At 40.6% G+C, this 14,132-nt stretch overlaps 1 protein-coding gene across 10 annotated transcripts in view; it reads left to right on the top strand.

The window, feature by feature from the left end:
- Window positions 1-14,132, top strand: part of UBR4 (ubiquitin protein ligase E3 component n-recognin 4) — a 283,469-nt gene that overhangs the window by 177,542 nt on the left and 91,795 nt on the right. For all 10 annotated transcript variants that reach the window (XM_033921741.1, XM_033921740.1, XM_033921739.1 and 7 more), the window contains 5 exons: window positions 3,573-3,722; window positions 5,441-5,668; window positions 11,480-11,558; window positions 11,917-12,165; window positions 13,427-13,595. In XM_033921741.1, the coding sequence (XP_033777632.1) occupies window positions 3,573-3,722; window positions 5,441-5,668; window positions 11,480-11,558; window positions 11,917-12,165; window positions 13,427-13,595 (875 nt within the window). The remainder of the gene's footprint in view (window positions 1-3,572; window positions 3,723-5,440; window positions 5,669-11,479; window positions 11,559-11,916; window positions 12,166-13,426; window positions 13,596-14,132) is intronic.

Raw genomic sequence — 14,132 nt, 5'->3', positions numbered from 1 at the left:
TATGTTTCTTGAACCACTGGCAAACTATGCCACAATACCAAACTCTCTGGACAAAAGGATCATCCCTTGCTCTCTGAGGACAAAACATTGTTTGAAGGGCTTTTACTTTCAGTTATGTCATGTTAGAATCAAACACTTTCAATAGTCACCCTGTTTTCTTTATATAAAACAATGTTTACTTAAATCAACTGTCAGCTGATGCTGCTTAGTGAACGCTCAGAGACCATCATTGTTGTTCACAGTCTCACCCACCATATTGCAAATATTAAATAACCCAAAATAGAATGAAATGAAACAAAAAACCAACTTAGCTTTAAACGGATGTGGGTAATTCACTAAACTGCATACAGATACACAGCCGACCCCCCAACCTAGGTTTCACCCGTTGGCTTCTTCAGGAGGGGTGCGGGACAGACACTCCATTTGCAACATGGTGGGTGAGACTGTGAACAACAATGATGGTCTCTGAGCGTTCACTAAGCAGCATCAGCTGACAGTTGATTTAAGTAAACATTGTTTTAGATAAAGACTAAAACACTATTGAAAGTGTTTGATATAAGTTATCACCTTGGATAAGTGAGTTTCCTTGCAGTTTTAAGATGTTAGAATCATAGAAACATGATGGCAGATAAAGGCCAAATGGCTCGTCCAGCTTCCACTATTTCCTCCTCTCCCTAAGAAATCCCACTGCCTGTCCCATGCTTTCTTGAATTCAGACACAGTCTTTGTCTCCACCATATCTACCGGGAGACTATTCCATGCAATTACCACTCTTTCTGTAAAAAAAAGTATTTCCTTAGATTATTCCTCAGCCAGTCACCTCTTAACTTCATCCTATGCCCTCTCATTCCAGTGCTTCCTTTCAAATGAAAGAGACTCACCTCATGTACATTTATGCCATTTAGGTATTTAAACGTCTCTATCATATCTCCCCTCTCCCGCCTTTCCTCCAAAGTATGAGGTACGACAATTAAGTTCATGAACTCATCCTACAAAAAGTGCTATCTACCTTATTGCTGAATATTACTATGGTCACCTTTGAAGTACTCCCCTTGGGAAGTGCTGCGCAGATGCCAGCGCCTAGTCCATCCTTCAAAGCAGTTTTGGAACTCACTTTCTGGAATGGCCATCAGAGCTGTCACTGTATTACCCTTGATGTCCTGAATGTCATCAAAATGTCTTTCTTTCAATATTTCCTTTCTCTTCGGGTAAAGAAAAAATTCATTGGGGGGCCAGATTAGGTGAGCAGGGAGAGTGTTCCAATACAGTTGTTTGTTTACTGGCTAAAAACTCCTTCACAGACCTTGCTGTGTGAGCTTGTGCATTGTCGTGATGCAAAAGCCTTGAGTTGTTGGCGAAAAGTTCAGGTCATTTTCGTCTAACTTTTTCATGCAACCTTTTCAGCACTTCCAAATAGTAAACTTGGTTAACTGTTTTGTTCAGTTAGTACAAATTCATGATGAACAATTCCTCTGATATAAAAAAGGTTAGCAACATTGTTTTGACTCTTGATTTAGACTGATTGTTCTTTTTTGGTTGTGGAGAATTAGTTGACTTCCATTATGCACTTTGACGCTTTGTTTCAGGGTCGTATTGGTACACCCATGTTTCATCACCAGTGATAACATGGCCCAAAACATCGTCTTGGCAAACTTCGACTCTCTTTTGCTTTTGTTCATCGGTGAGCTCCTTGGGACCATTTTTGCACACACCTTTCTCATGCCAAGATTTTCAGTTAAGATTTTCCTGTTTCTCTATCAATGTTTACTTGGTCTGCTATGCCTCTTACAGCTGACAATTTTGACGCACAATTCGATGACCTCTCCATTAGTGATACTTTCTCTCCCCTCAGAAAAACATTTAATCCTTTTGTACACTACCGTTTTCTTCATGGCATTACTATCACTTCGGCATCCCTTTTCCAAAAGAAGCCTGTTCCTGAATTTCTCAAAGGCTCATTCCACTCAGGGTCATGCAGCTTCTTGGGCTGAATCTTCTCTTGTGCTTCTGGAGGGATGCTAAAGAAGGAGAAATTAGGTCCTTACCTGCTAATTTTCTTTCTTTCTTTCTTTTAGTTCTTCCAGACCGGAACAGACCTGTCCCGGTCATTTTGTTCGGTATTTTCGCAACAAATATGGCTTTTTCTTGCAGTTTTTGGGTTGTTGCTGGTTGGGGAGATGAAAGAGGAGCGGCATTTGATTTGGCTGGTTTAGCTGGCGTACTGTGGGGCGTTCTGAAAGGTTCTTGTTCTAATCAGTATCCAACAGTGTCCCCTGGTCTGTTCCTTGGTGTTCTCCATGCGAGTGTGGAGTTGTACGTTCTTGTTCAGTCTAGTTGATTTCTGCTGACTGTAAGAGGGACTGCACAGCCCACATGTACTGATGCCAAAAGTCAGTGTCTCAGGCTCCACCTGCTGGCAGAGGAGCGTAAACCCATCCATATTTGTGCCAGCTTAAGGGGACTAAAAGAAAGAAAATTAGCTGGTAAGGACTTAATTTCTCCTTTGGTGCCTCAAATGTTAGATTATGACCTGCTAATTCCAAAAATGGCACCAGTTTTCTCCCTATCAGTTCTAGTTTTTGAGAAAAAACCCCAGGATATTTTAATGTAGTGTTTAATATCTTTTAAGCATGAAGGAAACATATTAAAAATTAAAATAAAAGTGTACAACATGAAAATCTACTTATTTCATACCAAAAGCACAAGTTTACGATACAAACTTTCCAGTCATTCGACACACAAGAAACTTCTTTGTAGGACTTCCAAGAGTGGGATCTGCCAGGATAATTCCGCATAAGATTCCAACTGTCATCCTATGTGCATCCCATCTTCATTGGTATCTGGTTTCCATTGTTTTTATGTCACCTTGCTCTTCGCTTAAGTCACCAAGGTTCTCTGGAAAGCGATCTAATTGACTGTGCGGATAATGGACCTTAACAGCCAAGCCTGTTGAAATGAAAGAGCATATCCTCTACTAAATGTGTGTAGTTGTCTGTTTCTTGTTGCCAAGAAAGTTTTTCACAACAAGAACAAATGAAGACCAAGCACATGATTCAGTTTCATTCACTGATGCTATGAAATGTGGGTCATTTATAAGTTATCTGATCTGTGGACCATCGAAAATTCCTGCCTTCAGTTTTTCCATGGTAACATATGTGCTATGTATTCAATGCATGAACCGTCTTTATTCAAAGCCTTTACAAATTGTTTCATCTGGCCTAGCTTTATATGCAGTGGTGGCTGTATGTTTCTATCTCGTGCTACCAAAGGTTCATTGATTATATTTTGTCCTCCAACCACCATATATTCCCTTGGAGGCCAATCTCTTTTGCTCAATGTTCATGTTTGGCTCTACTATCCCAATATCTATTATCCCATAACCATATCTAAGAAACTAGAGCTGATGTGGTCTATCCAATGCAATTTTCTGAATCTGCGCCCCAAAGAACCCCAGGAACAGGTCAAAAACCCAAGGTATCAAGAAAAAAAAAATATTTTTGTCATCTGTGTAATAGATGGACTGTCTAGTGTTGAAGCTAATAGATTGGTCTGTACAATTCTGCTTCCTTCAGGGTCACGCTGCAGATGTGTTTGAGGCATATACTCAGCTGCTGACAGAGATGGTGTTGCGCCTGCCGTACCAAATCAAGAAAATCGCAGATGCTAATTCTCGAGTTCCTCCCCCTGTCTTTGATCATTCCTGGTTCTATTTCCTCTCCGAGGTAGGTAAATGAGTGGCAGTATTGATTCATTAAAACCCACCTCCTGAGTTAACGATATGAACAAACTTGGTTGTACCTAGAAATTTCTAGGTACAACCAAGGATAAGGGGATTGAGGGGTACAGATAGAAGCAGAGGTAGGTTATAGAAATGGTCAGGAACCACTTCACAGGTCATAGACCTGATGGGCCGCCGCGGGAGCGGACCGCTGGGTGCGATGGACCTCTGGTCTGACCCAGTGGAGGCAACTTCTTATGTTCTGTGCTGCATTCATTTTTATGGCAGATTTTTCATGTATTTTGCCCATCTACCTTGTTTCCCTGAAAATAAGACAGTGTCTTATATTCATTTGGGGCCCAAAAAAGGCACTAGGTCTTTTTTTCGGGGTATGCACATGATCATCTCTCCCTTCCTCTCCACCCCAATTCTTCCTCTTTCCTTTCTCTCCCCCACATGTGCAGCATCTTCTTCTCCCCCTCCCTCCCATCCCCCTGTGCAGCCTTGCCTAGCTTCTATCCTTCCCTCCCTCCCATCCCTTGTGCAGTCTTGCCCAGCTTCTATCCTTCCCTCCCCCGCTCTATCAGTAAACGGGAAAGAGAAATGGTTAAAAATGATTTAAGAATATGTGAATAGAGAAATGTCTAATAACAAAACACATGACGAGGAACCTGAACAGTGCAGGCTAGGACAGTTTATCATGGGGTAATGGTGTATTACTAATGAAAGGAAGCCTGCAGACTGAACGTACGGAACTTGAAAATGCCGATTAAAAACTTTAAACTAATGGTCACATAGTGTTAATGACATGACAGAAATTGCAAACCGAAATGAACAAACATAACTCTGAAACACATGGACAGATTTCAACCAAACTTGGGAAAAAATACTGTGGGGGCGACATGTAAAAATGATCAAAAATGACAGATATTGGTGTCTAATCCATACTTTCTTGTCTAATAGAAGATTAGAATAAATAAATACCCGGGTAATGCCAGGTGATCAGCTAGTTATTTATAAAGCGCTACCAGCTGTTTGCAGTACTGTACAATAAACATGCAAGAGGTGGTCCCTGCTTGAAAGAGCTTACAATCTGATTAACCAAGCATTTCCCTAACAATGGGGCCCTTTTACTAAAGCTTAGAATGTGCCAAGAAGCCCTTTTTTTCTCTCTGTCCTTGGCATGTGCTAATTCTTTTAGCATTCAGCTTTAGTAAATGGACCCCTATGATAGAAATTAAAGTGAGGTATCTAATTTCAATTGTTAATTTATTGATACACTTGATGTAAGATGTAAAAATGAATAAAGATTAAAAAAAAAAAAAAAGAAGTAAATGGGCCCCTTTATCATTACCTTTTTCTCAACAACCCAGCCTGTTATGAGTTCTGGATGACGTCAACAGCAAATTTGGTCATCTCGTTAACTGAACTTAGATGAAGAGAGAAATTGCAATGTGTCCTCTTAATCAAAACATCCACATGAATTGGATCCTGTTTTCCAGTTAATAAAGCTGAAGGTGTTTCCACATTTTATTGACCTGTGAATTAGTGTCTTTATTTCTTGACCTGTTTGAGTTCCAGACTGGTGCAGCCAGAAAAATAGGTGAAACTATGATTTTATTTTGTTGCATGTGTTTTTGTCTTTGGGGTGCTTTTCTTTGGTGGCAACTTTCCTGCTGTAAACAACACTGTAAGCTAATGGCTGCTCCTTTGTTCTTGCAGTATTTGATGATTCAACAGACTCCTTTTGTACGCCGCCAAGTCCGCAAGCTCTTGCTTTTCATCTGTGGCTCCAAAGAGAAATACCGCCAGCTGCGAGACCTCCACACTCTAGATTCTCACGTTCGAGCCATCAAAAAGCTTCTGGAAGAGCAAGGCATCTTCTTGCGTGCGAGTGTTGTGACGGCCAGCTCAGGTTCTGCCCTGCAGTATGACATACTCATCAACCTGGTGAGATCTGCGCACAAGGCGTTTGGAGAGAGAAAGGGAGCTCGTTTCCTAGAAAATATTTTATCCTGCCTAAGAACAAAATCTCACTTCATACCCTGGGTCTCCAGCTCGTCATATCACACAAAGGCTCCATGCTTTTGTGTTTGACTTTCTAGTTTCTCCTCAGGCTGGTACTTTGGGCATTATGGCCACCTGACCTCCCCCCCCCCCTCACCCCCAACACACACACTTTTGTTGGTATACCACTGCCTTTCTGTAGCTTTTTTTAAATTTTCATAATGCACTGGGAAACCAGTCCTTTGTTATTTACACTCCTATGTTACTTGTTGTTGTGCCCTCCCTTCTTTAACCTCTGTTAACTGCATCAAACATCACGGTATATTGCGGTATAGAAATACAATTTTATATTAGGTTATAAACATCAGTTGAAAAACACACAGTTAATAGTCTGAAAAGTGACCAAAAGAGCCAGTGGAGAAAGAAGCCCCTTTTAAGAAGAGGTCAGACCAAAAGGTTATCGAGCTTAATATCTTGTTTCCAGCAATGGCTAATCCATCTTGCGAGTACTTTGCTGGATCTCATTTCTACCTTTATGTCTGAGCCAGGATTTTCTTTGAGGGAAAGGAGATGATGGAAAACTACTAGGAGCAAGTTGGTTTTCTTTTTAACCATAATATCTCAAAAGAACACACTTTTTTACTGTATATATCTAGGGAGACCAGGTTACCCATTGCAGAAGGGAGCCTTTTTGGCCAGTCCTGCTATTAAAATTACATCCCAAAGTGGTGTAGTATTTGTAGGCCATGATTCTGTTCATTAAAATTGGTGCTGTGGGTCCCATTCAAACACCATAGAAACAAGATCAAGGAAAGAAAATTGAAAAAAATAGAATGCTTTAGAACACCCACCCCAACTAGGTATGGTAATTTCAAGGGATATTACCTGAACACCTGTTCAGTAAGAAACAAAGCTCAAATACTGCACAATTGGCTGGCGCAATCGAACCCCAACTTCCTATTTCTGACTGAAACATGGATGGTTTCAGACACCGATACGATTATGAAAGAAATGTTAGCCCAGGGTTACAAAATAATACCACTATCTAGAAACTGGAAAAAAAAGGGGTGGTATTATTTTAAAAGATAATTTTAAAAGAATCCTTTGATTATAGCAAAATAGACTCTAAAACCACAAAAGACCTGGAAATATTAACTTGTAAGGTCACCAACTCCCAACTGGAAGAGGCATTAACTGTGACACTATTTTACATTCTCCCAAAAAGTGGACTAGTACTAGAGAAGAGTTCTTCAAATACCTCACTATTAACACCCTAAAAGGAACGTATAACCTGCTACTGGGCGACATAAACGTTCACCTCGAGCAAGTGGAAAAACCAAACGCGATAGAAATTGACACTTTCTTAACAACTCTCGGTTTCATAATACCAGAAAACCAGAAAAAACACACGAAAAAGGCCACCAACTAGACATAGTTACCTTTTCACAAAAAGAAATCCCTGACCCAAAGATCCAACATAGCATAGGGGCCTGGAAAAAATGCATCTGGTCAGATCACTATATCTGTAATTTTGATCTATAATGGCAAAAAAAATCACCCCAACCAAAATATAAAAGAAAAAACCCCAAACCAACCACAATCACCAGAAGTGGAACTATAAATCCAATAGAATTCTGGGCTCACTACAAACTACAACCCAAAACTGAGGAAATACAGGACTTCCCAACTAGATGGGCAAAGTTTAGCAAAGAAGTGTTAGATCAAATAGCACCTCTCCAAACACACAAAAAGAAAGAAAGGGAAATAAATGAATGGTTCGACTCTGAATTACTAACTCTAAAACAGGAACTGAGAAAACTAGAAAGAATCTGGCAAAAAACAAACAAAGAGGAAGACAAAATACACTGGAAACTAAAAATGAAAAAAGAACAAAACACTACGCACAAAAAATAGGGACACCCAAAACAAATAGCAAAGAACTGTTCAAGTTGGTAAACAGATACTACCCAAATCCTGCTATGGGAAAGTGAATGTATGCCCTTAGCAAAAACCCTTGCCACTTTTTTCAACAATAAAATCTTAGACGTAAGAACGACCATACCTTCACCCTCACCCAACTTCGAATTCCAACTTGGACCCCACGAAAAAGAACCCATAGTAGACATGTTCTGGAACCATTTTGAACCTCCAAACTGGCACCGATTTCTAACCCTATTCAATAAATATACTAAATCAAACTGCCTTCTAGATGGATGTCCTTCCAAGACCTTGAAAACAGCCACATTAGATTTTAAAAAGGATCTATTTAACTGGATAACAACCACTCTCACAGAAGGAACATTTCATGAGGAAATGGGACAAATACTTATCACACCCATCCCTAAAGATCAAAAAAACTCACTAGCCTTGAAAACCAACTACAGACCCATAGCAAGCATCCCTGTATTTACCAAACTACTTGAAGGATTGGTCAACTTGGAGCTAGTGAACCACCTAGACAAATTTAGCATTCTCAATGAACACCAATCAGGATTCAGAAAAGGTTTTAGCACTGAAACAGTCCTAGCCTCAATACTAAATCACCTATATGGCCTATTCAGCAAAGAAACAAGTGCTCTGATTTTACAACTAGACTTCAGCAGTGCTTTTGATCTAGTTGATCACGAAATAATGCTGCACTGCCTAGATGCAATAGGACTTGCGGGAAGAGTAAGAAACTGGATACAGGGCTTCCTAACAAAGAGATCATACCGTGTGGTTAGTGGTGGGACATACTCAATCAAACTCCTGGAAAAACCCCTTGGGAGTACCACAAGGTTCACCGCTGTCTCCTACTCTATTCAACATCTACATATCATCCTTAGGACACTTACTGCAAAAGCTAAACTTAATCTACTACATATACCCAGATGACATTTCTATTTTAATCCCAGTGAACAGCATAACAAACGAGACCTCAGAATACATTTCTCATATTATGACCGAAATAGAACACTGGACAGTCAACTTCAAATTGAAACTAAACACAGAAAAACCAAAAGTCTTCCTTGCAAGCCCAACGGACAAAATTACCAAAACAACGCTTCATATAAAAGATCATGACTACCCGATTACTAAAACAATAAAAATATTGGGAGTCACATTAGACACGCATTTGACAATGGTTGAACACACAAATTTAGTGGTAAAAAAGTGTTTCTTGACATTATGAAAATTAAAGACCATGAAAAACTACTTTGACCCATTATCATTTAGACTACTAGTGCAATCACTGGTACTTTCTACACTGGACTATTGCAATATCGTTTATATGGGTATACCCCCAAAAACAGTGCGGAAACTTAGAATTATTCAGAACACAACGGTCCGCTTGATAATTTGGATTGAAAAAAGTGACCATGTTAGCCCCTACTACAGACTGCTGCACTGTCTGCCAGTGGAGGCACGGATAATATGTTTCAAGCTGGTTTGGGGACTAGCTCCTATCTACTTGCTATCTCACTTCGTACTATACAACCCTATAAGACAAACCAGAGACTGCAAACTATTTGCTTACCCAAGCATTACCGGCTGTAAATACAAAACCTTTCTGGGTAGAACTTTTATGCACCAAGCAAACAAACAACAACACTGGCTAGACAACTACATTAATAATAATAATAATAATAATAACAGTTTATATACCGCAATGCCGTTAAGTTCTACGAGGTTTACAATAGATTAAGCGAGGTACAAATTGATTAAATTTAAGAGGGGGGAAGAGGAGAGTTAATAGGACCGGAAGCGCGTTGTTGAGGAGAAAGGCATTAATAGGAGGAGAAAGAAGATGAGTGGGTCAGTTGTCTAGATACTTTAGGAACAGTTGAGTTTTTAGACATTTTCTGAATTCCTCATAAGTAGTGGGCGAAAGCAGTTGATCTAGGTCTTTACCCCACAATGCTGCTTGATGTGAAAGAAGGTGGTCATGATGTTTTTTCAGTTTACAACCTCTAACTGGGGGGAAACAAAGTAGGAATGAGAGCTTCTCTTGTGTCTGTTGGCAGAGAAGGAGAAAAGGTCAGTTATGTATTTAGGGACAAGTCCGTTTAGCGCTTTAAAGCAGAAGCATGCAAATTTAAACTTTATGAGTGCTTCCATCGGTAGCCAATGCACATGATCGAATTTCTTTAGTCCGAAGATTAATCTGACCGCTGCATTTTGCATTAGTTGTACACGTCGCATATTTTTTTGGGAAATGGCTAAGTAGGCGATGTTACAGTAGTCAAGTTGACTTAGTACGAGGGATTGGACCAGGGTTCTGAATGCCGACGTATCGAAATAAGCTTTAATGGATCTGAGTTTCCAGAGAGTGAAGAAACCCTTTCTGAGTAAAGAGTCCACCTGGTCTTTCATGGTTAGGCATTGATCCAAAGTTACACCTAGTATCTTTATGGTGGGCTGGATGGAGCTAGACTGACCTACAACGCTTTTAGAAAAGTCATAAAAACACTTAAACAGTAACTACACCAAACACTAAATCCAATTTCTATTATTTCTAATATGTCCACTCCTGTGTAAAAGTCTGAAATTCTTAAACTGTATATTGTAATTCGCTGCTTTTTAAGATTCTGTAATCCACTGACTATTGTCCAGCTCTCTTCAATGTGAACCGCCTAGAAGTCACACGATTATGGCAGTATAGAAGAATAAAGTTATTATTATTATTAATGCACCAGGATGAGGTTGGCAGAAATCTAGGACTGGCCAAAAAGTCTCCTTTCTGGAATGGGTAACCTGGTCAACCTATATACATCATACTCATATTACAGACTGATAAGAATCAGCCTCCCCCTCTCCTTGCCAAATATATAAATCCTGTAAAGCAGCATATGTCCTATCAAGTACTTTCCTCCCCACTGCTGAAGCCTCAGTCTTTAAACTCTTAAGAAACTAAGTTAAGCTGCCAACTTGCATTCTGGGCTTTTGTAGATGACCAGAGACATGACTGAAACTTATTAATAAACCCTCCCTATAGATTCTAGTGTCTTACTAAGTATTAGGTTAGATGCGAAAGATCAGGTGTCTTCCAGTATTTGGCAATCTCACAGCAACCAAAAAAAGCATTTGCAAAACTCCATTCATTCCGCACACTTTAATTCTAGCTCCAAAGCCACCTTCATAATATCAGCACAAATGCCAATATTGCTTCTATATGGTCATTATACGTGGAACATAAATTCTGCCTGCCCACAATCCCTCCTGAAACTTACATTTTCTGTCCTCAGGATGTTTTCAGATGTTCCTAAGTCTCTTTCCTGTGTCTTGACCTTTTTTGGCACTTCTGCCAGCAAGATGTAGATTTCAGACAACAAAATCTTCAATAGTCCCACTGCCCCCCCCCCTAAAACATCAAATTTAGTAATGTTTTCCATTAAATCCTGCTTCATATGTATTTACACACAATAACAGACCCATTTGTTTGTATATTTAAGAAGAAAAGTAAAATAGAAAAATTTTCTATAAAAAAAATTCATATATCGGAAAAAGCTAGTGTTAAATCCAAATAACTGAAGCCACTGGAGCAGGCTTTCTTTTTCAGTGCTTTGTGGCTTGTTACATCAGCCAGTTGGTTTGGGATATAAAGAGTAGATGTTCTAGTCTTTGGTTCCTCATAAACTGTTCTTTGAACTCTGATGTATTAATGTCTATAAATATATGGGGGGGTTTCTTGTGAGAAGTTGTGCTTTTTTTCTGCTTCATGTGTCCAATTCATGTGCTTGAAATTTTATGGTGGTGCTTTCATGTGAATTTCAGATGGAGCACTTGAAGGCTTGTGCCGAGATTGCGTCCCAGCGCACTGTGAACTGGCAGAAGTTCTGCATTAAAGATGATTGTAAGAGTTGCTTCCTTTTGCTTTTAATTGGAATTTTAATTGCTTAGAAGACCTAGGGAACATGTTTAACTGATATTGAGCAGACAAAAGACGTTGGATGAAGAAGAGCACTGGATATTCGAGTAGAAATGACTATGTGGATTAATTAAAAACTGTCCAGTTTTGATGTTGTCCTATACATCTTCTGTTAAATCTTTGTTCATAAATAGGTTACATGATAATTGGGGACTCTGTTCGACTTAGTTTAACTCTGAAACCGTATTGAGCCTTAGGATGAGGAAACTTCTGATGATCTCAGCTGTATCTGAGTGAGTCTTCAATGTCACTTTCTTTTTCTTCCCCTTTTCTCGCTCTACAGCTGTGCTGTACTTTCTCCTGCAGGTCAGTTTCCTGGTGGATGAGGGAGTCTCTCCTGTGCTACTTCAGCTTCTTTCTTGTGCCTTGTGTGGCAGTAAAGTCATGTCTGTCTCATCATCATCATCATCCTCTGCCTCTTCGGGCACCTCTTCCTTTGCTCCAGCAACATCTGGTACTGGGCAGTCAGGAACACAAAGCAAGACATCCACTAAGAAAAGTAAAAAAGAAGAGAAAGAAAAGGACAAAGATGGTATGCAGAGTGTGTGTTAAAATCACTTTATTGTTTTGTTTACTTTTCACCCGCCTACAATATGAGCACAAATGAATTTCCTTTAGAACGGATGGGTTTACGCTCCTCTGCCAGCAGGTGGAGACTGAGAACACATTGACTTTTGGCATCAGTACAAGTGGGCTGTGCAGTTCCTCTTAAAATCTGTCTTTTCTCAACCTCCAACAAGTGGAGGTGGTAAGCCTGTGATTAGGGCCTGTTGGATTTGATTAGCGGCCTTTATTGTCCCTTTTTGCTGTCTGGACAGAACTTGGGAGGACCCTTTTGGGCGTCTGACCTCGGGGATACCACACTCGAAAGGCCGTACGCCTCCCCTCATTTCCCCCACCTCCCCAAATTTGTTTTCTTAGAGGAGCCTTAGCTGTACGCCTTGCAAAGTCTACAACTTTGAGAGCCTGTGGGGTCTGCTCTTTTGTCTCTCAAAGTTTTTTTTACCCCCCAAAAAAGGCCCGAGGCAATGCCGGTCTAAAAGGAACCTTTTTTTTTTAACTGACACTTTATTGATACTAAAAATAACCCAATGCTTACAGTCACATATATCCTAGGACAAGCAGACAGCATATTCTCACATGTGGGTGACATCATCCACGGAGCCCAGTACGGACAGTATGAAAAGTGAACTGTCACTTTAAGTTTTAAGAAACTTTGTGACTGCCTGCACCGTGCATGCATGAGTGCCTTCTCGCCCAATGTAGGCTCACGGTATCTCAGTTCTTTGTTCTTTGAAGTACGTTATTCTGGACTTTGTTTGATTAGCATTGCCTTTGGCCTGTTGTTGAGTTTTTGGTCTTTGACCATGGTTTCTTTATCTTTCTTTTAACTTTAATAAACAAAAAACAAACAACTTTTTGTTATTTTTCCCTACCTGGGCTTCTGCCTGATGTGAGGTGGTATCTTTGCTTGGGGTTGGCCCTTTTGGCAGTCCTTCCTTTACTGGCAGCACTGAAATTAGAGCACTCCAGCTCAGCTTAGAGGGAACAGTGTCTATGGTGTGGGGCCAGAGCATGTGCATATGCTCCAGGCCCTGCACCATAACCTTGAGATGAGATAAGAATAGAGTTTCAGTCCTTGTGGAGGGTGGAAGAGAGCAATGCCAGGGGAGGGAGAAGCTTATTTTCCTTGAAGATCTAATTTTCAGGGGAGGGCAAGTATTAGAAGCAATATGATTTTGGGGGGAGATGGTCCATTACCCTAATCACTGTTTGCATCTGCTGTATTTTAGGAGAGAGTGCTAACAGCCAAGAAGAGCAGCTGTGCACAGCTTTGGTGAATCAGCTGAATAAATTTGCAGACAAAGAGACTTTGATACAATTCTTGCGCTGCTTTCTTCTGGAATCTAATGCCTCTTCAGTACGCTGGCAGGCCCACTGTCTGGCACTGCATATTTACAGGTAAGACGAATTAGTAGATAAAGTTCCAGTGCTAGGTCCTTTGTTTCAGTGGACTTTTTTGCAAGGCCCATAAGCCAGTGACGGCTGGCGGCGACCTTGTGGGTGGCCCACACACCTAACCATACTGCTCCTCCAGCAAGATTGCTGCCCCCTTCTCCTTCCAGAAGCCACTCTTTTATTCTTCAGGCCACTGGCAGTGTCAGTGAAGTAAACACGCTCCTTTTGGTGGCCCGAAAGCTTTTCCTCTGTTACTGCTTCCTGTCCCTGCATAGGCAGTTCACTCAGCTGCCAGCGGCCCAAAGAGTGAAAGAGAGGCTGCTGCAAAGAAGGGTAAACATGTGCTGCTTCCCTTATTAACAGTTTGCATGTTTCTGCTCCAAGAAGGAAAAGCCACCTCAGTTGAAGCACTGACTTATCTTCGTTGCTGGCTCAATACTTGCTCAGGGGAGAGGGATAGAGTGAGGAGGGGGATAGAGAAAGGCTTGCTTGGGGGAGGGGGAAAGAGGGAGAAATGGATTAGAGGGAGGGATACTTGAT

This window comes from Geotrypetes seraphini, chromosome 15 (assembly GCF_902459505.1).
Source record: "Geotrypetes seraphini chromosome 15, aGeoSer1.1, whole genome shotgun sequence".
Taxonomy (NCBI): domain Eukaryota; kingdom Metazoa; phylum Chordata; class Amphibia; order Gymnophiona; family Dermophiidae; genus Geotrypetes; species Geotrypetes seraphini.
This window is presented reverse-complemented; position numbering and strand designations above follow the sequence as displayed.